At 39.0% G+C, this 27,325-nt stretch overlaps 1 protein-coding gene across 1 annotated transcript in view; it reads left to right on the top strand.

The window, feature by feature from the left end:
* The window catches only part of MTX2 (metaxin 2), a 65,037-nt gene that overhangs the window by 26,633 nt on the left and 11,079 nt on the right, over nt 1-27,325 (top strand). The window contains exons 4-8 of the mRNA XM_070422701.1: nt 19,234-19,306; nt 24,832-24,908; nt 26,153-26,245; nt 26,741-26,779; nt 27,169-27,294. Coding sequence (XP_070278802.1) covers nt 19,234-19,306; nt 24,832-24,908; nt 26,153-26,245; nt 26,741-26,779; nt 27,169-27,294 — 408 coding nt within the window. The remainder of the gene's footprint in view (nt 1-19,233; nt 19,307-24,831; nt 24,909-26,152; nt 26,246-26,740; nt 26,780-27,168; nt 27,295-27,325) is intronic.

Raw genomic sequence — 27,325 nt, 5'->3', positions numbered from 1 at the left:
GATTCTTGCACTCCTCTGGTCTGCTATTGGGTATAATATTCTTTATTTCAGTCCGTGTATGCTTACTTTCTAATTTCTTTATCGTAGCATCGAGGGTCTCATTAGTTTTCGTGAGGCTCTGCACAAATTTATGGCAAGCCCTCAAAATTGCGATTCTTAGCTCCATATCCTCCATTTCTGTCATGTTTTTTTGTCTCCGCATCTTTTATGCTTTCTTGGTGCACCCCCTTGTGGTCTCTGTGCGCAGTCTTGTTCTAGCCAAGCCTTAATTGTTGTAGTTAACACTAGAGGGATTTGACCATCAGGCCGACTGGCTGTGGAAATCAGCTGTGGGAAAACTTCAGTCCTCAGGGGAGGTGCTAGTCCAGCCCTTGCCTGAGGCGGTCGGCAAATGGTTGTGCGCAGGGTTTGGGCGGGGCGGGCTCAACAGGGCGGGGGGGAGGGAGCAGCTATGGCCGCTCTCAGTCCGTCCCCTGGGGCTCTGCCTCTCTGTCCCAGCAATCGCTGCAAACCTCGGAGGGGCCGTAGCCAGACAGTCCCGCTTCTCCCGTTTGAGTCTGGGTCCCTAGAGACTCGCCCGGATCTGTAGTCCAGAGTCTGAGATTCGCTCCTGATTGAAAACGACAATCGCGCCCTCAGCCGCCAGCCCGCTTTGCTCGCGCACCCTCACCACCGCACCGCCGTACCTTTAAATTTTCCACACTGCGCCTCCGCTGAGCGTCGGAATGCTGTTGTTTTTGCTTCTAGTTGAAGAGACTCTCCTCAGCCAGCCTTCCCGTGGTTCTGGTTGATGTCCGCTCCGACTTTTAGTTGTATTTTTGAAGTGGTTGTCCACGGCGGCAGTCTCCGGTGTTTTACCTATGCCGCCATCTTCGATCGGCTCCGTTCATTTTATCTCATATTTTTTTATTCACTTGATATCCTCTGGGCTTAATAACTATGTCTAATACATAGTATATCATTCAGTACATTTGAGTTTTGTTTAAGATAGGGAAAGGAGAGATGAAAAGGAATGTATTGAACAATAACTTATTTGTATAAGTCTGAGTATCTTTAAGTTTCTTTTTGAATATTTGTATCTTTTTAGAAAATAAATTGTTTATTTTATTTATTTACCTTTATTTTATCTTTAGGCACTAGCATTATAACTAGTGCATTTTCTTATGTTAACTTTTGAGAAGCAGAAATTTTACTTGGTTATAGGCAATAAATATGGATTTTATACTGCTATTTAATTTTTTTAAAAATTATTTATTTATTTATTTTTGGTAAGGGAAATAGAATTTAAGTTTAGCTTTTAAATACTAATAACATGGTGTCTAGAATATATAGGGTGTCCCAAAATTCATGCAAGATTTGAATTTTGCGTGAGCATTAACAACAACAGCAACAAAAAATAAAAGCCTAATTTTAATTGGTTTATTGAATCAGATTCTAATATCTGTTGCCCTTTGATTTCAATCCCTTCAATTTGATAAGCATTACCAAGTACCAATTATGGCCCAGGAGCAGGGACAATGAAGACCATTGAAGACCACGGCTTTGCATATGTGCCAGCAAAGCCATGGATGCCATTTACCCAATGTGCTATTCCATACATAACCCTATATTGTATATTTTATGAATCAATAAAAAATTTACAATTTTTAATTATAAACCTGTGTTTTCTATCAAAATTACTTCTTGCGTGAATTTTGGGACACCCTATAGAATGCACTCAGTAAATATTTGTTGAATGAAGGGTTTGTACGTGTGGTAAAGCAATTTTGCCTAATAATTAATAGCACCAATAAATTATTTGCTTTGTATAAACTAGTATTGTCAGTCTTTATAGCCTTGAAAAGATGGCTCAGGGAACAGTGAATATTTTAGTCGAAGCACTAATTCTTAACCCTTTTTTAATTGCCATTTTTGGGATAACTCTTTCAGGATCTGATGAAACACATCCCAGTGCACGCACACAAGTAAAAACCTACCCAGAGTATTCTGCATATGGTTTCAGGAAGTTTAATGATCTCTCTGCTGAAGCTGTCTGGGAATCCCCAAGGAAGAGTAGTTTAGGAAGTACTGAAGTAATTTTCACCAAGGAAAGTATTTTGGGTAGGAATACACCAATGGTTCTTAACTAAGGGGGATTTCAACCCCACAGAGGACACTTGACCATGTTTGGACATGTTTAGTTGTCTCAGCTGTTGTGGGAGAGTGCTATTGGCATCTATTGGGTAGATGCCAGGGATCCTCTTAAACATCTTACAATACATAGGACAGTCTCTCCATAATAAAGGATTATCTAGCCCCAAATATAAGTAGTGTCAATGTTGAGAAACCCTGGGATAGATGGTTTAACTAGTTTTCATAGCAAACTAAAATATTGGTATATTAGTGATAAAAAAAAATGAATGTCTTAAATAATCTGTGGGAGGGGAAAAAAAAATCTTAGTGTGTACTTTATTTAGCAACTCTATTTTTATGGTTCCTGCTAATTTACTTTCTCACCATGGCTTCTCAAATCATAGTTGCAATAAAAAATAAAACCAGAAAAAAAGGAACCTTTCAAAATGCAGAATTTTGCTTAACCATTTTCAATTGTTTTGTTATACTACATATGTCACTTAGATGATAAATTAACCAGCATATATTAAAAATTCTTGGTTTTCTTTAATATTCTTTGGCTTGACAGCTGATAGTAGCCATGACTATAAATGTGACTTTTCCAGATATCTGATGTAAACTTTATGGAGTAATTTTCATCTATATAGTGGACCAGTATCCGTTTAGAAGAATCAGTTAAATGTATAAAATTGATCAAAACAATGTGACAGGTATCCATAAACTGGATATTTACTAGAAGATACCAGATATCATACATCAGATATTTTAATAGTCTGCTAGTTAAGCCATCAGGAAATTTAAATTTTGCTTACCACATAGAGTTGGCATTTATTATACTCCTGAAACTAAGTGGTTAGATCATTTTTGATTAAAGGAACCTTTATGATTTCAGTTTAAAAGAAAATAAAATTTTTTCTCATGGCTGTTATTTCCTCTTAGATTTGTTTTTCTTTCCTCATCCACAAAGTATTGGTATTACCTCAAGTGTTTGCCTGGTCACAAAATAATCTCATGAGTTGAATGTAGTTAAGTATTAGTGTAGTGTGTGTTCCTGTTTTTCATGAAATATACATATGTACATACATACATACATGTAGGTATATATACATCTATATGACATACTACATACACACATACACACACACAGTGAGAGAGAAACTTTCCATTTTATAATACTTCCACTTTGAAGGAGTTAAGCTTGTATTGATTGGTAAAAGAACTTCGATAATAATTTTCTGTGGCTACTCATATTCCTAAACCTAAACCAACTATTTAATAGATTTCTGTATATATAAAAGCCTAAGCAACCGAATGACCGAACGACTGGTCGCTATGAAGCACACTGACCACGCTCAACGCAGGGGCAGACGCTCAACGCAGAGCTGCCCGCTGGTGGTCAGTGTGCTCCCACAGCGGGAGTGCCTCTCAGCTGACCAACCCATCCCAGCAGCCCCACCCCTCAGTAGTCCTGCAGGTATAATCTCCAGAGAACAGGCCAGGCACTGACGGACCAGCGCCACCTACAGGATCCCGACAGCGCCGCCTGCCGGCCTCCTGGAAGTCAGCCTCGGGCACTGCAGCCGCTTCGCCTCCCTAGACAATTTGCAAGGAAGAAACAATATAAAAGCGGCCACCAGGTGGCTCCTGACAACTGGCGCGAATGTGAGTGGGCCGGATCTCGGGCCAGCAAGGGCGTCCCACTGCCCGCCGCCTAGATGGCTGATCACGTCTCGGCCCCCTCCACCTCCCTCTGACAGGCGCCAGATTCAGGGCTCATGGGTGGTGAGCGCCACTACAGCGGTGCGAGCCTCTCCCCATGAGGACTGACTGGGTGGGAGCCCACGGCAGGTGCAGTGGGGCCGGGATGAGGGGAGCAACAGGCAGCGTTGGACTGCCGGTTTTGGCCCAGTCCCCACAGGCCACTCTGAGGGACCCCACCCGTGCACGAATTCGTGCACTGGGCCTCTAGTATAATATAATAATGTGGGCCACATATGTATAAAATTTTGCAATAGCCCCATTAAAAGAGTAAAAAGAAACAGATGAAATTAATTCTAATAATATATTTTACTAGAGGCCCGGTGCACAAAAATTTGTGCACTCGGGGGGGAGAGGGGGTCCCTCAGCCCATCCTGTGCCCTCTCGCAGTCTGGGACCCCTTGTGAGATAACGACCTGCTGGCTTAGGCCTGCTCCTGGGTGGCAGAGGGCAGGCCCAATCCCTAGGTGCAGCCCCTGGTCGGGCTCAGAGCAGGGCCGATTGGGGAGTTGGGGCGCCGCCCCCTGTCATGCACAGAACAGGGCAGATGGGGAGGTTGTGATGCCACCCTCAATTACGCTCAGGGTAGGGCCGATTGGGGGGTTGGGGCACCGCCCTCTGTCACGCTCAAGGCAGGGTCGATAGGGAAGTTGCGGCGCCACCCCCTGCCACGCACAGAGCAGGGCCGATCAGAGGGTTGGGGAGCTGCCCCCTGTCACGCACAGAGTAGGGCCAATAGGGGAGCTGGGGCACCACCCCGTCACATACAGAGCAGGGCCCGTGGGGGGGCGGGTAGTTGAGGCGCCACACCCTGTCACACTCAGGGCAGGGCCGATGGGGAGGTATGGCTCTACCCCGTCTCACATAGAGCAGGGCCCGTGGGGGGGTTGGGGCGCCGCCACTGTCACACACAGAGCCGCAGGGCAATCGGGGTTGGGGCGCCACCCTCTATCACCCACAGAGCCACAGGGCTGATCAGGGGGTTGGGGCGCTGCCCCCTGTCACACACAGAGCCGCAGGGCAATCAGGGCGTTTGGGCGCTGCCCCCTGTCACGCTGATCCCGGTGCCGGGAGGCCTCGTGGCTCTGCTGATCCCGCCCGGCAGGGTCACAGATCCGGGTCCCAGACCGCAGACAGCCTTGCCTGCTGCCGCCTGCCTTCAGTATGCAAATTAGCCGCCATCTTGTTGCTTCAGGGTGGGGGTCCCCACTGGGGTGCCTGGCCAGTCTGGGTGAGGGGCTGAGGGCCGTTTTCAGGCTGGCAGGCGACTGAAGCTCCAAACCTCTCCTTTTTTTCTTTTTTTTTTTTTTATTCTGGCATTTATTTACCTTCTATGGCTGTCACTGGAGCTGAGAGCCGGCTTTCTCTCTGAGGCTCGGCTGAAAGCAGGTTTCTGGCCTTTGTTTTCTGTATTCGAAACAATGTTGTGACTCCAGCTCTGAGATCCCGGCTGACTGACAGGAGCTTTCTGGAGTTTTGTTTATCTTCTATAAATGTTACTATGTTTCCAACTGAAGCTCAGAGGCCGGCGGGGAACGTTGGAGTCCACAGCAAGCAAGCCTCCTGTTAGCTTCCAGCTGCCTGGCTGCCGGCCGCCATCTTGGCTGACAGTTAATTTGCATAAGGATACGCTGATTAGCCAATGGGAAGGGTAGTGGTCGTACGCCAATTACCATGTTTCTCTTTTATTAGTGTAGATTTTATTTAATGAGTGTTTCCAGATATTATCATTTTAGCATGTAATCAATACAAACTTTATTAATGGTATGTTTTACATTTATATTAAATTCAGGCTCTGGTGTGTATTTTATACTTATATCACATTGTAATTTGTGCTACTCACATTTCAGGTGCTCAGTAGCTATATGTAGTTGGTGACTCTTGTATTGACTACACATGTCTAGAAATACAGTATGGACAAACACATATGAACTCTACTTATAAGTTTTCTGCAAAGAGAAATATTTTATTTGAGTTTCTTCAAATGCTGGTGTTTTTTTTGTAGCAGATTCCACAAATGAAATGGACAGTTGGTCTCTATTCCAAATACAGTATACCTTAAACAGTATTCTTTGTTTCAAGTTTCCTCATCTGTAAGATATGATAGATGATGGAGATATAGAAGCTATTCTCTTGGGTGTCGTGAATGTGTTAATATACATAAAGCACTTAGAAAAAGTATCTGGCATATTGTAAATATGCACTACTAGCGATCCTTGAGAGAAGTACATGTAATCAATGTCAGCGGGAGGAATGGAAGATTGCAGGAAGATTCGGTTTTTTTAACCGAAGTGTTAAAAAAAATGTTAGGACATGTTGAATTTGTGTGAGCATTTGGTAATAAATGGGAAAAAAGTAAAAGCAATAAAACATGATGTTAAATGCTGAATTAGTGCCTATTTTGACTTCAAAGATTTATATACATATTTTTAATGTCTTTATATAATAAAATGTTACTTTCTAGTCAGTTTTAGAGAAGATAATTTAAAAAGAAACCTGCTTGCCCTAGCCGGTTTGGCTCAGTGGATAGAGCATCAGCCTGCAGACTGAAGGGTCCCAGGTTCGATTCCCATCAAGGGCACATGCCCTGGTTGCAGGCTCGATTCCCAGTGTGGGGCCTGCAGGAGGCAGTTGATCAATGATTTTCTCTCATCATTGTTGTTTCTATCTCTTTCTCCCTCTTCCTTCCTCTATGAAATCAATAAAAATATATATAAAAGTAAATAAATAAAAAGGAACCTGTTTTTGGTGTGTAGTTAAATAGTAATATCCTAATGTAGTGATTAGGGAAGAACAGAGGGAGGAATATTTCTCTCTCCTTTGGGACTGCATGTCAGTTGTTGCATTGTGATTATGAAAATGCTGTATAGCAGATGACCACAGTGGACAGCTTACTTGCGGAATTTTGAAGGAAATGATTTTGAATTTTCAGTTTAGTTGGATACATTTTTGTTTGAAACAAGTTGTTTATGGTTGTATGCAATTTTTGTCTTACTAGTAGTTTAATTTAAATCTGATATAAATACATGTAGGGTGGTATCAGTGGATATATTTTAATAGAGAATTAATATTTTATGGAAAACATTTAAAAATTGATATCTTAAAATTTCATAAAGTGAAAATTTTAGTTTACTTTTTTATTTATTTTAGAGAGAAAGGAGAGAGAAACAGAGAAACATTGATTTGTTGTTCCACTTACTTAGGCATTACTTGTATGTGCCCTGACCAGAGATCAAACCCTCAACCTTGGTGTATTGGATGACACTCTAACCAACTGGGCTACCCAACCAGTGCTAAATTTTAGTTTTTTAACATTTGCTCACCCCTCCCACTTTGCTCATCCTCTGCAAAATGAGGCTTCTGTAGTTACTTTAAGGATTAGGAGAAGGAAAGGAAAACTAAGGGGTAGAGAGAATTTGGTAAACACTTGTTATATCAGGGGACTTGTAAAACCCTTTTAGGTATTCTAAAATGAGCAAAATGGAGGCTGCAGATGTTTCCTTGATATCACTGAGTTGAAATTTTTCAGATTGAATATTTTATACTCATCACCTTTTCTATACCAAAGTATAAAAAGCATTTTTGTGATTTATGCTTATAATCTGGAATAATCTGTCTATATATAAATAAAAAGCGGTAATATGCAAATTGCGCCAGGATGCCGTAACAGTCATGACCGGCTCAGGAGGAGGGGCTGGGGGTGGGCCCAAAGCCAGAGACACAACACACAGGGTGGCCCGCCCCTGGCCCTAGTGGTCCATGGTGTGGCCACCGGGGCCCTGGAGCAGATACACACACACACACACACACACACACACACAGGGGGTTGGGGGGCTGGCATGGGCCTGGAGCGGAGACACACACACAGGGAGGCGGGCCCGGAGTGGAGACACACACAGGGTGCTTGCCAGCCGTGGCGTGCCAGCAGTCTCACCTCTGTGTGTGAGCTGCAGAGGAAACACCTTTTCTCACTGCTCATTGGCTAAGCTCCCTGTACGCCACTCACAGTGTTCTTGGTAACTTGGGTAATAAGAATCCAAGAAGGTGATCTAGGGTTTTTCCACCTCACTCCTGGAGGAAAAAAGGAAGGTCCGCTGCTAGAGGGGCTAAGAAATGTCATATCCTGCCCTAGCTGGTTTGGCTCAGTGGATAGAGCCTTGGCCTGCGGCCCGCAGGGTCCTGGTTCGATTCTGATCAAGGGCATGTACCTAGGTTGCAGGCTCCTCCCTGGCCGGGGCCCAGGTCAGGGCTCATGCAGGAGGCAACCAATTGAAGTGTGCCTCTCACATTGATGTTTCTCTCTGTCTTTCCCTCTCTCTCTCACGTTCTCTAAAAATCAATGGAAAAATATCCTCAGGTGAGGATAAAAAAGAAATGTCATATCCTGTGAAAGAGACATCTTGAAAATGCCTAAAGAAAGTTGTTATTTTTTCGTGGTGAGGGGACTGGAGTCCGTGTTGATGAAAACACCTTGGCGGCTGCAGCAGCTGTGGCGACCGGCAGTGGCAGCAGCAGTGGGGTGATGAGGGTGGCACCTTCCCCTGATCAGCCCGGTCGCCTCCCGCAAAGGGAGGCCAGACTGCAGCTTAGGCCCGCTAAGCTGTCAGTGGGACATCCCCTGAGGTCTCCTGGACTGTGAGAGGGGGCAGGCTGGGCTGAGGGACCCCCCTCCCTCCAGTGCACGAATTTCATGCACTGGGCCACTAGTTTAAATATATAAAACTTAAGTTACAAACAGAATTTTTATTATTAATATTAATCCATTAGCACATAAATGGTATTGTTATATAAAATATTTAAATTAATCTTACCAGATTTGTGAAAATGAAGAATATTCAAAATAGAATTAGGTGGCTATTAGAGTTGTAATTTTTAGTAATTAGTGAAATAATGTAAAATGATTATATAGGGTAATGGATTACTAATATAAATAGCTATTTAACTTAGCAAAAAAATCATACTCCTGTAATTCTGAGACATTACAAGTAAGAACATCGATTGTATACTTTTTTGTTTAAAAAGTAAACAGCAACCAGAATTTCAAAATTTGTTGCTGTTAAACAGAGCAATAAAGACAGCAGTAAGATGAGAAAAGTGACAGTCAATTTTTTAAACAGAAAAAGGCTAGAATTCTTCATTATTAGATATACAGTATCAACATAATCGATCTAGCAGCATTGTATTTGAGCTGAAAATACACTTAAATTTGAGGCCATACACTACTCGTCTGAGTGAAACATCTTTCATATAGTTCTAAGATGAAATTACCCTTGAATGAATAGCATCTTCATTTATCTTCAAACCTCTTCTGTGCTTTTAGTGAATCTACTCTTTCAACATTCTACAACAAGAATTACATTATACCATTATACCAAAGTACTTCTGCAGTGTGAAATAGATTGGTTTAGAAAATGAACCTGGCTTTGCTATAAATTACATTCCCAGGTACAAAGGAGTTTGTTATTTTGTTTAAAATAGTCACAAATATAATTAAGGTCTTAATTTATGTTAAACTACAAATATGGCTATTACTTTAACTGGATTAGGTACTTAATCTGTCATTTCAAGAATGATACCTAACACTTTTCATTTGTAACCTTAGATATATTATTTCAATTACCAGATCTGTAGCTGTTTGATATAAAAATGAATTATTTTGTAGATAGATTTGTTCATGGTTTTTAATTTTAAAACATGCCTCTTCAGAAAAGCAAAAAATAATTCTTCAGTTGTCATCATAGCTTTCCTTTGTATCCTAGTAAAACAAGATTTGAATTAAAATTCAGAACCATTTTCATTTTGTGTCCTGAAAATGGCATTGCACGCTTTAGAATAGTCCTTGGTGAATCTTTACATAAAACATTTCAAATTTAATTATGAAATGAATAAAAGCTTTGTCCTAAAGAAGAAAACCTGAGGTCTGCTGTCAGGATAGATTTACCTGGTTGTACTGAAAATGGATTGATTGTCCAGTACCTAGAATTTGGATAACTTTGTTAATGTGATTCACATACTTTTAAGAAGCTATGTTTATAATTCCTTAAATTCCACAAAATTAGTATAAAGCATCCAATCTTTAAAAAACTTATTAAATATAATTCTTTAAACTTTTGAATTATTTTTATATCTTTACTAGAGGCCTGATGCACAAAATTTGTGCATGGGTAGGGTAGGAATAGTTTTCAGGTGAAAGTTGTATTATGGGAGGTCCTCTGATGTGCTCTCAATAACATTTTATGTTTTTGGCAACAAATTTGCTCTATTTAAAGCTTATTTATGCTTATTGAATTGTGGTTTCTGATTACTTCTGCACAGCTTTTTTTTTTAAGTTGAATTCCTATTACTGTTTCCTAAAACTGTCTGTTTATTGATATTTGTAATATTATTGACTTTTAAAAATTCTCTGAATTTAACAAGAGTTACATCTAGTTTTTTATATGCATGTAAACAATAGAAATTTATTTCTCATAGTTCTGGAGGCTAGAAGTTCAAGACAGGGTTGCAGCATTGGTGAGGGAGGGCCCTCTTCTGGGTTGCAGACTTTTTATTTTTAAATTTTTATTGTTGAGAGTATTATAGATGCTCCCCCCCATTCCTCCCATATCTAATTTTTAAAAACAGTGAGCTTTGTTGTATATTACTAGTTATCTATGAAGTTATGTTTGCATTTGTTGTTATGAATATCAATATCTTACTCATTAAGCAAATATTTATTGAGAACGGTAGTATGCCAAGGATAATGTACTGGATAAGATAGACATGGTCATTGTGTACTAATGGAGCGTGTATTCTGGAGGTAGAGGCCTTTTATCAGTTTCATCAGTGTGTATTACTTAGAAAAATTATTTGTAAAGTAAAAGTTTATGTCAATATCTTTATTCATTTGTTTTTGCCTTGTTAGAAAGATTTTATATTATATGAGATACATATTAAAAACAGACATATATTTGCTCTTTACATTATTCTTTAAAAAAGTACTTTGTGTTGTGTTGACTTATTTATCCTTTAAATATCTATTTAGAGATTTTTAGCTTAGTGTACAATTTTGCTATTTTGATTTTAAATAGTATTTTACACACAGTACCTCAATTACTCTGCTTAATATATTGTTTTCATTTTAGAAATCAGGATGCTTATGAGATAAAGGAACTTTCTCAAGCTAAAGCAGTCAGTCACTAAGACTCCACTGAGAGATGTCTCACTGGGAGGCTCTGCTCTATTAACTCCTTTTTGTTCTATACTGACTCTTAAAACTGATGCAGAGACTTCATTTTTCAAAAGAAACTGTAGTCTTCCATTTAAACAACTTGCTTCTTAAATCTATCTTCTGTTAGGATCCATTAAGTTCTGCTAGGGCACTTACCCAGTGACAATTAAGGAGTGGGGATGTGCTAATGGTTCACCCAGTCGTAATAGTGGTATGGCTTATGAGTCAGCAACAGAAAGTCAATTGCTCTAAATGATGGTAAGTATAGCATCTTAATGAGGCAACATCTTCCCTGTGTAAATGTAGCCACCAGGGCAGGCCTGTTGTTGGCTGGCTGTGTTTCCATTCAACTGGGGTTGAGCCCTTTTCACCATTTTCTGAACTGTTTTTAGTTATCTTTTTGAAAAGCCATAATGCAAGTAAATCAAGGAATATTTGATATTTTAAGGTTCTAAATATCGTGGATTCTATTTCCTTGTTTCTGTCAGGAACTATCATATTTATTCTTTTTTGTAAAAGAACTGAATGACTTTTTGGCTTTGAATTTAATTTCACTGATTTCCTCCCTACATTTCTTTCTGGAATATTACTAGTATATTTCTCCACGAATAAAGGCTTGAAGAAACTAGATATGCATAATACTTGAGATGTATTGTTTTGTTTGATTTTCTCATTAATGTTATTCTACTTTCCTACTTGTATTAATTATAAGAGACCTGCATACTTATTTTTAATCTCCTGAAGGTTGAGCCATAGTTGCTGAGATTTTAAAGGACTCCTGCTGGCAGTGGCTTTTTCATGTCATTCATGTCTCAGCAAAATTTCAGAAAGATAATACTACTCTGATTGGATGGCTTTCTTAGCTTCTGAAAGCTGCTTATTTTAACCAGGCAGTTAAATTGGCTTTTCACTTGGTGTGGGCTGTAGATGCAGGGGATACAAATCACCAAAGATAAAACTATCCTTGATTGTATTTTTATTCTGTATAATATTAGTTTCTTAACACCTTGATTACAGACCTCCAGGAAAGTGTTGACAAAGATGATATTGATCTGTACATACTTCTGTCACCTGTGTCTGTAAAAGAGATGGGGTGGCCTTCAAGATTGGGCTTCTCAGTGTTTCAATAGAACATGCTTGTCTGGTTTCAAAGAATGTAGTTGTACTTTAGCATCTCCAGGTCTTTGAAAAGAGAGCAGAGTTATTTGCTATTCATGTCCTTTCTTGCTAAGATGTCTTTAATGCACTGATTACCATTGTTACAGACCCACTGGGTGCAATAGAACTTTCTGCAATGATGTAAATGTTCTGGTGGTTTTTTTTTTGTTTTTTGTTTTTTTGTGTGTGTGTGTTTCGTGTGCTGTTCAATAAATATAATATCCAGTAGCCACATGTGACTTTTGAACACTTGAAATGTGGCTAGTATATCTGGGGAACTGAATTTAAAATTTTATTCAACTTTAATTCATTTAAATTTAAGTTAAATAGCCACAGATGACTAGTGGCTACCATATTGGACAGTACAGTTTATACATCATTATTCTGATAGAATGTAGTAAGTTTTTGACTCAAAAACTTTATATTGTCAATCACTTGAATTAGTTTGGAATAAAATATCCAACTGAGGAATAGGACTTTGGCGAGTTATCCTAAGTTTTCTTACTATAATTAGAACTACATTTTCCTTTGGATTTAGCTAAGAATAAAAACATGCAGATTTTGATTTCAGATTGAAAGTAAAATGTGTTTTAGGTTGTTGTTTCATGCCTGTTTTATTTGGAGTAAATGGCGTGCCAATAGGGGATTGAAAATGAAAATGAAAGATGAAAATACTATTTTGGAATGTTTTGGGGATTTTCTTCCATCCTACAAGAGAAAGGGTAATACTATTTGAATCAAAGCCTGATTTGGTTTTAGAATTTTTACATTCTTGAACACAACCATAGTATTGTTTTGTTTTGTATTTTGGAAGTTTGGATGAAAATACTGTGTTTGTGACATCAGACTTCTTTGTGAAGTACAGATTAATTCAGAAAACATATTTTGAATCAGGGATGAAGAGTAATTATAGTAAATATTGTAAAACTAATCTTTGGCTAAGCAGAGTTATTCCATCGATTGGACAAAATTGATGTTAAATTGGACAAAATTAAGTTTGTATTTATAGTAAAGGGGTAAAAAATTAACAGGACTCGAAGAATGGCTTTGATTACAGTTTTGCTTAATCACCTTTGTGAAATACAGCTTTTGGAACATTGATTAGTACAGTTGTCACTATGCATGTAGTATAGCAAAGTGCAGTAAACCATATTTACTATTTTTTATATATTATGACTGTTAACTAACAACTGAATATTATTTAGACCTTTGAGAAGATATAAGCAGTTTTTTTAGATTCCTTTCTTCTTTTGAGGGCCTCAGTCCTCTCTTAGTTCCTCATTCTTTTTTTTTTTTTAATTAAATCTTTATTGTTCAGATTATTACATTTGTTCCTCTTTTTTCCCCCCATAACTCCCCTCCTTCCAGCTCCCACCCCACCCTCCACCCTCACTCCCCACCCACTGTGTTCATCCATAGGTGCATGATTTTTGTCCAGTCACTTCCCGCATCTCCCACACCCCTTTTCCCCCCAAGAATAGTCAGTCTATTCCCTTTCTATGTCCCTGATTCTGTTATAATCACCAGTTCATTTTGTACATCAGGTTATTTATTCACTTGATTCTTAGATTCATTTGTTGATAGATGCATGTTTGTTGTTCATAATTTGTATCTTTACCTTTTTCTTCTTCTTCCTCTTCTTAAAGGATACCTTTCAGCATTTCGTATAATACTGGTTTAGTGGTGATGAACTCCTTTAGCTTTTCCTTATCTGTGAAGCTCTTTATCTGACCTTCAATTCTGAATGATAGCTTTGCTGGATAAAGTACTCTTGGTTGTAGGTTCTTGGTATTCAGCACTTTGAATATTTCTTGCCATTCCCTTCTGGCCTGCAAAGTTTCTGTTGAGAAATCAGCTGACAGTCGTATGGGTATTCCCTTGTAGGTAATTGAGCCTCTTTCTCTTGCTGCTTTTAAGATTTTCTCTTTGTCTTTTGCTCTTGGCATTTTAATGATGATGTGTCTTGGTGTGGTCCTCTTTGGATTCCTTTTGTTTGGGGTTCTCTGCGCTTCTTGGACCTGTAAGTCCATTTCTTTCTCCAGATGGGGGAAGTTTTCTGCCATTATTTCTTGAAATAGGTTTTCAATATCTTGCTGTCTCTCATCTTCTGGCACTCCAATAATTCTGATATTAGACCGCTTAAAGCTGTCCCAGAGGCTCCTTACACTATCTTCACACTTTCGGATTCTTTTTTCATTTTGCTTTTCCAATTGGGTGTTTTTTGTCGAATCTTTTGTTTGATTATTGTGCTCCTCTGGTCTGCTATTGGGTATAATATTCTTTATTTCAGTCCGTGTATGCTTACTTTCTAATTTCTTTATCGTAGCATCGAGGGTCTCATTAGTTTTCGTGAGGTTCTGCACAAATTTATGGCAAGCCCTCAAAATTGCGATTCTTAGCTCCATATCCTCCATTTCTGTCATGTTTTTTTGTCTCCGCATCTTTTATGCTTTCTTGGTGCACCCCCTTGTGGTCTCTGTGTGCAGTCTTGTTCTAGCCAAGCCTTAATTGTTGTAGTTAACACTAGAGGGGTTTGACCACCAGGCCGACTGGCTATAGGAATCAGCTGTATGGAAAACGTCTGCCTTCTGGGGAGGCGCTAATCCAGCCTTTGCCTGAGGCGATCGGCAAATGGCTGTGCGCAGGGTTTGGGCGGGGCGGGATCAACAGGGCGGGCGGAGGGAGCAGTTATGGCCACGCTCAGTCCCGTTCCCAGAGGCTCTGCTTCACAGAACCCCGGGAGCCGCTGCAAACTTCGGAGAGAAAGCTGCCCTCAGGTTCCAACTGATGCCGGATAATCCCGCTTCTCCCGTTTGAGTCTGGGTCCCTAGAGACTCGCCCGGATCTGGAGCCCAGAGTCTGAGACTCACTCCCGACAGAAAACGACAACCGCGCCCTCAGCCACCAGCCCGCTTTGCGCGCGCACCTCGGTACCTTTGTATTTTCCACACTGCGCCGCCTCTGAGCCTCGATTTGCTGTTCTCTTTCCTTCTAGTTGTAGAGTCTCTCTTCAGCCAGCCTTCCTGTGGTTCTGGGTGATGTCCGTTCAGTCTTTTAGTTGTATTTTTGAAATGGTTGTTTGCGGCAGCGGTCTCCGGTGTTTACCTACGCCGCCATCTTGGTCTCCCCCTCTAGTTCCTCATTCTTAGCACATGATTTCTCCTGTTAATCACGGAATGTGAGCACGCTCTAATTTTCTTATTATACTGCAGTCTTCATCACTGTTTCCGACCACCCCTTATATTACAGTGGAAAAAGTGTCCTGTTTTTTGACAAAAATTCTCTCCACCTGTGCTTTTATTCCATTCCTTTTTACCTTCGCATGGATTTTGCATGTCAGTTTTTCTACCTGTTTCTTGTCATTTCAGCCTATTTTCACTTTTTTTTCTATTTATGTTTTAATGAGCTCAGCCTTTCTCCGTCATCAGTGCAGTTGCATATATAATGGAAGGGAGTTGACCTTTTTAATCCCTCCTTCCTTCTTCTCACTAGTCTTCTTGAAAGAGCTATTTAAATTTATTCTCTCTAATTCTCTTCCTAGCAAACTGTGTTTTAATAATCCTTCCACATGAGTTTGATGCATGCCAAACAGGTTGGAGAACCACTTCCTTAGAGGTCGATCAAGAAGCTCACTATTATTACTATAAGTTGGGAGTGCCGATTATGGTATTTAGAGGAATGTTAATATACACTTACAGTGACACAGAGGAATAAGCTTTTGGTTGGCTGAGGTGGTGCTTAAACTTAGAAACAGTAATTGTTGGTGAATTAGTTTAAGGATTAAGTTTTGTCTGTGGGTGACAAAAAACCCAAATGGAAATTTTTCTTTTCTTATAAACACAGGTAATCCAGGTTTGGTGACTACATGACTATCGAAGACCTAGGCTTCTTTACTCCTGTTTTTCTACCATGTCAAACACTGAATTTGTACTTAATAATTTAGTTTGGCTGCTGTGGCTACAGTCATCCTTTTCACATTCTAGTCAACAGGATGGAAAAAACGGTTCCTATTGAAGAAACTTTCCAGCAGTTGCCCTGAACTTTAAATCCCATTGGTCAGTATTTAGACTTTGGCCACATACCCTGTTACAAGAGATCCTGGGAAATAAAGTTATTTCAGGCAGTCACGTGTGAAGGTATAATTCTTGGGTTCTACCACTGTAGAGAAAGTGGGGGAATATATATAGGGAGATAATTACGCCTCTGACACAATAAAGCTTTGGTTGGCTCAGTCACTAAGCATGGAATGCTTAGTATAAGTAGTGCACTATCTTACGGTAGCTGTAGGAAAATGAGGGAGGTTGGAGGGGTGACAGAATTATAAAAATTCAGATCTATTCTTTGCTTCTCTAAGATATTTATTTACTTGACATCAGACATGTAGACATAAATTTTAGAGCAATGAAGGAATCAGAGGGTATAAGTAGAGAGGGATCAGAGTCATGTTGGTTCATTTTTAGAGAGGAGCATTTCTAGAAGACTGGAGTTTTGTGAAGACAGATTTAAAGAAGAGAATTGACATATTTTTAGGTAAATAGAGTTCTTCGTATAAGATAATAATCACTGTTGAACACTCTTACTACTTTGAAAGAATCTTAAGACTGATTTCCAACATAAAACTGAGGAAGGAATTGCAATAGGCAACCCTATGAGAAATCTTTATTGGCTAGGATAGGCTGGTCTATTAATAGTCTTAATATATGATAAGTATTAGCCTTGTTATTTATTAATTTCTCTCAACTGACATTTGACTGTTATTTATAGCAGTTTCCTCAGTTTTGAAATAGATAAAAACTTTGTTTTCTAATTTGTATGTGGTAATTAAAACCATTGTGATCTATTAGAGGCCTGGTGCAATTTGTGCATGGTGGGGTCTGGCTGCCCTGCCCGATCAGGGCGGTGGGGGGGAGTAGAGGGAAGGGGACGAGGGGATACCGGAGGCTGGCTGGCTTGCCCCGCCGCCAATCAGGGTGGGGGGACTGATGGGGCAGCTAGGGGGAGGGGCTGTGGCTGGCTGGAGGGAGGGAGCGGCTGCAGGCAGTTGGCGGGCCGGCCCCACCCCCTGGTTGAACTCCTGGTAGAGGGGACAATTTGCATATTAGCCTTTTATTATATAGGATGACTACCCCAATTAAACAATTTTATAGAAAGAAGGTAGGTAAATATAGTGAGTGGAGAAAAAGAAACCTAGATGTCATAGAAGAGAGAATAAGGGGAGTAACCTTTGAGTATTACAAAAAAACAGTGCAGAGAATCTGTCAGAAGGCATATAGGTTGGCAGAGAGTTTACTGATGTCTTAAAAACACTTAAAAATGAATTAGTATATATTGTCAATACAATTTTATATTTTTTCACTTAGTATTATAATATGGATATTTTTCCTGTCATAAAATATTCTTTATTTAAAAGTGTGATTTTTAACATCCTATCTAATAAAAGACAAATAGGGTAATTAACCGTACCTCCGATACGCTTCCATTGGCTAATCAGGATGATATGCAAATTAACTGCCAACCAAGATGGCGGTTAACCGCCAACAAAGATGGCGGCTAATTTGCATACTGCAGGCAGGGCGGGACAGCGCCATCCTGCCTGCCCCGCTGCCATCCGGGCCTGCTATCTGCTACCCGGGCGGCAGGCGGCCTGTATGGGACCCAACCCAGGGCTGGCGGGCGGGACCACAGCGATCCGCCACCGGCCACGCCCACAAACAGCCCTCCCGCACAGATCTGCCACTGGCCACACCCACAGACGACTCTCGCACTGGGATCCGAGGCTGGCAGGTGCTATTGCACCGATCTGCCAACACGCACACCCGGGCCGCCTTTGCCCTGCGCAAACTATGCAGCTGGGAGAGGGGAGTGGGGCCGCTGGGAGCAGGGCGGGAACTGCCCAGGGTTTGTATCAGGCAGCCCGGAGTGGAGTGCGAACTATCCCGACCAGTAGCTGCTTGCTCATTCACTTACTTGCTCATTCATTCACTCATTCACTCATTCATTCACTCATTCACTCACTCATTATTCACTCACTCAGCAAACCCTCTCAGGTCCCTGGCACCAGGCCAGGCACTGAAGGTGAAGCAGGATAAGACAGAGCTATGTCCTCAAGATGTTAGTAATTCAGTAGGGCAGCAGGCACATGAACGAGGCAGTTGTATGCACAGATGCAGTGTACTGGGTTCAGTGAGGGCTGTAACTAACGCTGACTTTGTTCTCTTGATAAAATGGGGCCTCTGGAGCCAGGCCGCCCCAAGCCTGTAGGCCTGTGCCTAGGCCAGGAGTGGCCGGGGTCCCAGAACATGACAGAGGGTGCAGGTCGGGCTGAGGGGTCTGGCCCCACCCCTCATCCTCACCCCCGAGTGTACAAATTTTTGTGCACCGGGCTACTAGTTGTATAATATTTCATGGTTTGGATTTATCATAAATGATTTACCCATTTCCTATTGTTAAATATTTAAAATTTTTGTTACTTTAAACAAAGCAAAAATAAACTATATATTTAGTAAGTGACTAGTGAGCATAAAAACTACATGTTAGGATATTTAGTATTATTGGAGAGAACTTTAAAATAGCAGAAATAACATTTTGAGAGCTTTTTCCTAAGACAAGAAAGAATAGTGGAATTAAGTAATAATACCTTATAAAAATTGGACTTTTGCCATCTATTAAAGAAAATTAAAACAATGTACAGTACTGTTGACTTATGTAAATGAATACAGTAAAATAAATGTGTTAATTTACATTTCCAGTCTTAAATGTATAAATGCTTTAAACTTCATACACTCACTGGTGTTTACATCATACTGGGTTTTCAGTAGGGAAATATTTTATTTTTGTTTGGAATACAAATCTTTCACTTTCAATAGATACATTCTTTTCCAATAAAATGTTACTATTATCTAAGTGATTACTTAAGTTTAGAAAAGAAGTTTTTAAAAATTTGTGTTCAAATATGCATATACTTTCCCTAGGCTTACTGTATTTCTCTTGATTTACAGGCCTTTTTGCAAATGTGTAATCTGCCTATCAAAGTAGTTTGTAGGGCAAATGCAGAATATATGTCTCCATCTGGTAAGTGTCTTCTTCTCTACTGTTATTATACATTGACAAACTTGGTGCTAGTCCAATTTGTACCTAGATTTTTTTTTTCTTACAGAGTGGAAGGGAGAGAGATAGAGATAGAAACATCGAAGAGAGAAACATCCATCAGCTGCCTTCTGCACACCCCCTACTGGGATGTGCCCACAACCAAGGTACATGCCCTTGACCAGAATTGAACCTGGGACCCTTCAGTCTGCAGGCCGACGCTCTATCCACTGAGCCAAACCAGTTAGGGCTGTACCTAGATTCTTAAAATGCCTAGATTTTTTGTTTACTTTTTGAAGAATTTCCCTATAGTTTTATAAAGTAAAATTGCAAACTTGACAGTACTGTGGTGGGCCTCTCTATGCATTTCAGCTCTGTGGTCAGAAATATTTACTGGAAAGTTAAGGAATTGTTTTAAATAGTAGATTTTAAGAAAATAGAAAATCTTAGATTTTGCCAGTCTTTTTTACACAGGACTGTTTTCCTCTTCACAAAACAAATTTTAATATTGATGGACCCATTTATTATTAAACAGACTTCTCTAAATTATATTGTCCCATTATAAATATGGAAGAAGAGAGATTGTGAAATAATTAAATTAACTTGTCACAAGTCTTAATGTCATCTCTGAATGTTTTTGGTTTTTAGTTCTTTTTGTTTTAACAAGTTTTAAGATGCTTTCTATTAAGATTTTAGCCTTTCTGCTATTTTTCATAATCAGTATTGCTTTTTTATGTGTCATGTATTAGTACAGTTTTAAATAAGGATGATTCATGCCCTAGCTGGCTTGGCTCAGTGGATAGAGCGTCAGCCTGCAGACTGAAGGGTCCCAGGTTTGATTCCGGTCAAGGGCACATGCCTGGGTTGCGGGCTCGATCCCCAGTAGGGAGCGTACAGGAGTCAGCCGATCAATGATTCTCTCTCATCATTGATGTTTCTGTCTCTTCCCTCTCCCTTCCTCTCTGAAATCAATAAAGAAGTATATTTATAAAAAAATAAATAAGGATGGTTCAGATATTTTTAATATAAAATATAATGCTGATGAATGTTAAGTAAAATTGATATGGATTATTATAACTATGCTTTTGCTGGAGCAATAATAACATAGAGTCATTCTTTTATGAATAAATCTTGTTGAATATAACTGATGGGCATAAGTGTGTTACATTTTTTTTTTAGGGAAACATTTACCTGTCTCTTCATTGTAATGATAACTTGTGTTAAACATTTTTTTCCACCTTATATTCTTAAGGGTAGTAATAATTGTCAAAAGCTGTGAAGATGCTCTCTCCATACACATTGAAAATTCTATATGAATACTCGATAGAGGGTGGGGCAAAAGTAGCTTTACAGATATTCATGTGTAAAATAATATAATAATAATAATAATACAAGAATAATTACAGCTTTTATGAGTGATTAAATTTTAATGTATTTCAAAAAATATATAAAATATAAACTGTGTTTTGCATATTCACAACTCTAAACCTACTTTTGCCCCACCTTGTGTTTATAGGTTTATAAATATATATTTTAAAACATTTCCATAAAATAATTTCTAGACTTGTAACCATAGATATATTTTATATTTTTGAAGGCCATTAGCTGACTCATTTTTTTTGTTAATTTTACACATAGGTTTTATAAACTTTACTGAATTCTGGAGAAATGAATTATATTGGGTTCTATCTATCCTTTTCCTCTAGGTAGCCATACAAAGAATGTAAATACACATACTATATAATAAAGAGCTAATATGCAAATGGTCATCACACTCTCACGCCATCACGCCATAATGGCTCAGACACTCAACACTGGGGAGAGAGGAATGGGGACCAGCCAGGCTGCGGCCTGGTCTGGGAGAAGGACAAGCCGCCCGCCCCGTGGTCTGGGGTGCCAGCAGCTGCGCCTGTGCCTGCGGCCCAGAAGAGGGATGAGCCACCTGCCCCTCGATCCCAGGCACCAGTGCCTGCGGCTGCAGCCTGGGAGAGGGACAAGCTGCCTGCCCCGTGGTCTCGGGCACCTGCAGTTGCAGCCTGGGCGAGGCCGCCCACCCACGGTCCCCTATGGCTGCGGCTGGCCTGGGTGAAGCCGGCACAGGTCCTGGGTCCCTGCAGCCGGCCGGAGGAGGGAATCCTGGGTCCTGGGTACAGGGTGAGGCAGAGGTGGTTAGGGGCAATCAGGCCAGCAGGGGGGCAGCTAGGGGCGGTCAGGCCGGTAGGGGAGCAGTTAGGGGCGATCAGGCAGGCAGAGGTGGTTAGGGGCGATCAGACAGGCAGGCAGGGGGGTTAGGGGCAATCAGGCAGGCAGGCAGACGAACGGTTAGGAGCCAGCAGTCCCGAATTGTGAGAGACAGTTGGACATCCCCCAAGGGGTCCCAGATTGGAGAGAGTGCAGGCCGGGCTGATGGACCCTCCCCCCCCCCCCCCCCCCCACCCCGTGCATGAATTTTGTGCACCGGGCCTCTAGTACAAAATGGTTAGTAATCTAATACTGAAGTTGATATCTTTGGCAAATAAGGAGAAGCCATACCTACCTGCTTCCTAAAATGACTGTATTATATACTTAAGTGTCACCAAGATAGATATCTACCTTATTTTTATAGACTATGAAAGACAAACAGATAAATATTGTAGAGACTACAATAATACATACGTACAGATATACATTCATTCATAGGAGGGGGCTTCTATAGGTAGATGAAATGGCACTTTCTGTTAGGATATTTACATTTTATCATATCTCTAGTATTAGTCTTTTCATCATGGGGTGATCAGGGGAATGTATTTTATCTTATTTACTTATTTGACCTTGTGGAAATTTTTTTAAAAATTTATTTATTGGTTAAGGTATTACAAATGTGTCCTCATCCCCCCATTAATTTTTAAAGCAGAGAGGATCATGGAATAGTCAGAAGAGCACTTGGCTAAGTGTTAGGAAATTTAGTCTAATTCTTCTGTGAGTTTGTCACATATTAACAGTTTCTTTGGGAAATTTGACATCTCTTTTTTGAGCTCTGGTGTCCACATCTGTAATATGAGATGGCTGGATATGATGACATTCAAGGTTTTTTCTTTTTCTAATATTCTCTAAATCTTCATACTTGCTTGGCGACATCTCGTTGCTTTCTTTAGAAATAAAAGTTCTAAAAATGATTATTCTGCCTAAAGTGAGTAAAAGTGCCTTTAGTTTTCTTTTATAACCTTTGATTGGTGCCAGACAATAGCTGTCTCACAGTGCTTTTTGCCTTATAATAAGGATACAATAAAGATATAACATTGGCTTCACTTTAAATCAAGCAAGTAACAAAAAACATTCACTGCTAATTATTCACTGCCTTCTATATATATATACTAGAGGCCCAGTGCACGAATTTGTGTACAGGTGGGGTCCCTTGGCCTGGCTGGTGATCCGAGTTGGGGCCAGTCGGGGCCACGGGAGGTTGGCCGGCTGCCCGATCAAGGCCAATTGGGGCTGGCCAGCCGGGGGGAGGTTTGGCCCGCCAGGGTGAGGGACTGCAGGAGATTGGCTGTGGGAGTGCACTGACCACCAGGGGGCAGCTCCTGAGTTGAGCGCCTGCTCCTGGTGGTCAGTGCATGTCATAGCGACCAATCGACCAGTTGTTTGGTCACTTAGGCTTTTATATATATAGACTAGAGGCCTGGTGCACGAAATTCGTGAATGGGTAAGGTCCCTAGGCCTGGCCGGTGATCAGGGCCGATCAGGGTCTCCCACTGCTAGCTGGGGCTTTCCTTCCCCGGCTGCTGCCCACCGGCTGGGGCCTTCCTTCATTCTGCGCTGCCCCCTGGTGGTCAGCGCACATCATAGTGAGCGATCGAACTCCCAGTCGAACTCCCAAGGGACACTTTGCATATTAGCCTTTTATATATACCTTTATATTTAGTGATATATAAGTATTAAATTGATTACCCTACACTGCTTCCCTTTTTCAGAAACTGTAGTGCTCAAAATATTTTTAAGAAAAGAAAGAAAATGAAATCTCTTTCTTCCAACAACTCCAAACTGGTTATTGAAAAAGAGAAATACACTTTGCTCTCAAAATGTTACACCCCAGAAATACCCTTCCGTCTAGGCCAGGGGTTTTCAACCTGTGGGTCTCGACCCCTTTGGGGGTTGAATGACCCTTTCACAGGGGTCACTTAAGACCATCGGAAAACACATATATAATTATATATTGTTTACAGTAGCAAAATTACAGTTATGAAGTAGCAACGAAAATAATTTTATGGTTGGGGGTCACCACAACATGAGGAACTGTATTAAAGGGTCGTGGCATTAGGAAGGTTGAGAACCACTGGCCTAGGCATTCATTAATAAATAGTTTTTATTCTAAGATTATTTTATCTCAGAGGATCTGCACTAAAAAACAATATGCCCTAATGCTTACCCAGATAATAAACTTTTTTTTTATTGCAAGGTTTATAAAACAGTAGAAGAAAAGAATGCGGAATTCAGTGTTTCTATGTTGGTAACATGGATATGTCTTCTAAATACATCTATTGAGTTGTGTTCCAAGAGGCCTGACTTTCCTTTGTAATGTGTTATCCTATGGATGCAGATGAAGCTTTTGTTGGTGCTTTGCACCTCATCCATTACCCTCAGGCTAACTGAGCCAGAGAGCAAGCAGTGAATCTGTTGAAAAGGACCATGAAGAAACCTGCTGTTAATGTGAACTCTATTTGAACTAGGCCTGACAGCAAGGTTTATTCTCTGGTTTTTGGGGTAAACTTTATTGCTACTTGGAGATTATTTTGTTTTCATCATCTCTGATAATTTCATCAACTATTAGTGCTTATGGGAATGAAATAATTTTTTAACATGACATTTATTTAGAAAAGCCAGTTTTTATAAGTATCCTACTTGTTCTTTTTTCCAATATATGTTGGAAACATACTTTATATTATAATTCATAAACTAACATACTTTCAAGGATTGTTAATTCTGTTAATTTCTGATATTTCTGATTCAAAGACATTTATTAATACACCATTATGTACTTAAAATATCGACCTTAATGAATATTTGAGACTTGAAAGTAGAAGACACAAAAAGAAGTCTTAAGTGTAGTTTAAAATATGGATTGAAGAGAAGGCCCAGTTGAATTGCTTTGAAATCTGTCAGTGGTCATGAACCAGTATCTGGGCTTGGTTCATGTAATTTGAATAATTAATATTTACGACTATAGAGTGATTTGTTAGTGTTAGCTCTGAAAAGGGACTATTGTGATTTGTTGTTATATATAAGTGAGAATTCTGTAAATGAATAATTCAAATAGTTCTTTTGTCTTTTGTTTTAAAATTAGTAAGTAATCAGTATTTAAAAATGTATAGAATTTAACATACACATTCAACTGTAATTTTCAAAAGTTATAGTTTTCTGGTATTCTGTATTAATAAAACATGTCTCAGTTTTGTGTTAATTTCCTATGTGTATTAGCACAAACTTTAATATACTGAAAGTGTTTTCACACTTTTTTTTTTCTTCAACAGGTAAAGTACCTTTTATTCATGTAGGAAATCAAGTAGTATCAGAACTTGGTCCAATAGTCCAATTCGTTAAAGCCAAGGTAATAAAAAAGATACCAGATGCATTTGATTACAGCCACTCAAATAAGTCATTCATCATTTCTTAGCATATCTTAACATTTACATTGATTTTAACCTGGTTTTAGAAAATGCCAGTATAAACTACTAGAGAAATATTTCTAAAGTGCAAGTTTTTTAAATAATGAAAATCAGTGGCAAAAGAGGTAATTTGATTTTTACAAAATGGTAGATAATTTTGTAATATGCTTATGAGAATTTTGGCCATGAATGAAAACTGTTAGGTTTTTAAAAAATGTCAAGTTAACCTTTAAGAAGGGAGATATAGGATCTGTTTAGAAGTTGAATGTATTAATTTATTCATTTGAATTATTCAGTTTAGATTTTAATAGTTATTAAAGGACAGCCTCCATTTACATTTTGTGGAAACCCTTCCTGACTTTTTTTTTGTATATATAGAAAAATATACATCATACAATTATTAGTTATTTTGTAACCTGTTTTTTAAAATCATCAGTATGCTTGGAAATTTTTCCATAGTAATGACTATATATATAAATTTACGTATGTATATATCTATATATATATAAATTACCCTTTTAAATTGTCTAGTGTTTTATTATATGGATATATAATAATTTATTGTCTTTACTGATGGACACTTATGTTGCAAGCTGTTATTGAGTGCTATGAGAAATATTCTTGTACATACACATTTGTACACTTGTCAGATTATTTCCTTAGGATAAATTCCTAAAAGTGATATTGTGATATTAGGGTATGCAATTTAAAATCTTAAAACAGATTGCCAGATTGAACTAAAGGTTATATCATTTTATGCATTCACTCATTACTATAGTGTAGATTTTAAAAATTAGTATCTATTTCCCTATACCTTTATTTATCTTTGACCACTTTATAAGTAACACATGTCAATCTCTTGGCATTTATTTTATTATTAAGATTAGTCTCTTAAAGTAACAAGGTTTACAGACCATGTTGTTTTCTTCTTTTGTGAAATAGTTGATAACGTAATTTTATCCATTGAAAGCGTCATTTTATAATGACAAATACGACTTTTTAATATGTTGTAGCAAGAGTATAAAATAATTTTTTGATATTAATTTTCTTTTCGGAAACATTTTGGAAATTAATCCATTGGACATTTGCAGTAAAAGGATTGATGTTATATTACTTGATAGTAACATAACTGAAAGTTTTTGTATATTTAATATGATGCTCTTAAATTTTTTTAAATTCCCTTTAGGGCCATTCTCTTAGTGATGGGTTGGATGAAGTCCAAAAAGCAGAAATGAAAGCCTACATGGAATTAGTCAACAACATGCTGTTGACTGCAGAGGTATAATAGAAAATAATAGGCCTTAAAAATAAGCTATTTCTCTCATAAAAGATAATCTTTTCTTATGGGTTATTTAAAGTTATTGAGAAATAGGAAAATAGTCAAGCAATTCAAGGGCTAGGATGCTTACACAAATTATTTGATCATTATCTTTGAACAAATTGCCTGACATTTTCACTTCTAATTTTCTGTTTATAAAAAGCAATGATTCTTGCTCATTTTATTTGGCCTTGTTAAGTGTACTTAAATAATATCTGTAAAATACTTTAATGGTATTTGGAGATGTTACTATACCAATGAGAAATCTTTTTATTAAGTACCACCATTAAATTTAATATTTATATATAGCAACATTAGTGAAGATAAAAGCCCCTCACATATGTGACTTTTCTAAAGTTGGCTTATAAAAAATTACCATGGCAAGAAATAACTTTCTTTTTAACCATTTTCTCTTTGGTATTCTAAAGTTTTTGTGACTGTTTCTTTTGTTCCTAGTTGTATCTCCAGTGGTGTGATGAAGCTACAGTAGGGGAGGTGAGTGGTTCTGCAGCATTTATCTTAATTAAAATTTAATGAGAAAATACTTTTGCTCAGAATTGTAAGTCCCTGCTCATAAATGAAACATTATGGTTTATACCATTAGTGCTTTAGTTTTTCACTTACTTTAATTTTGCTTGCACATACATTTTAGGGAAGCTATGTGTCATTGTTTGATATAACTGGTTGCGAAGTACATAAAAGTTTATATATTTTTAAAAGGAATGTTTTAAAATTTTAATTTTTTAGATTGCAAGCTCTGTATTTTTTTTCAGGTTATTCTATTTGTGTTCTCTGACAGTCTGTTTCCCTTAGAATTCTATTTGTGAAAAAGAGGCTTTGTTTTTAGGAAGAATCATGTTTTTAACAAAATCTTTTTGCTTTAGATCACACATGCTAGATATGGATCTCCTTACCCTTGGCCTCTGAATCGTATTTTGGCCTATCAGAAACAGTGGGAAGTCAAACGTAAGATGAAAGCTATTGGATGGGGTAAGAAGACTCTGGACCAGGTCAGTTCAGATTGAAGTTCACAAACCCTTA

Source organism: Myotis yumanensis, unplaced genomic scaffold, assembly GCF_028538775.1.
Source record: "Myotis yumanensis isolate MYYU_CA2020_CCGP unplaced genomic scaffold, mMyoYum1.0.hap1 SCAF_8, whole genome shotgun sequence".
Lineage (NCBI taxonomy): Eukaryota > Metazoa > Chordata > Mammalia > Chiroptera > Vespertilionidae > Myotis > Myotis yumanensis.
The sequence above is the reverse complement of the archived record's forward strand: the minus strand, read 5'-3'. Positions and strand labels throughout refer to the sequence as shown.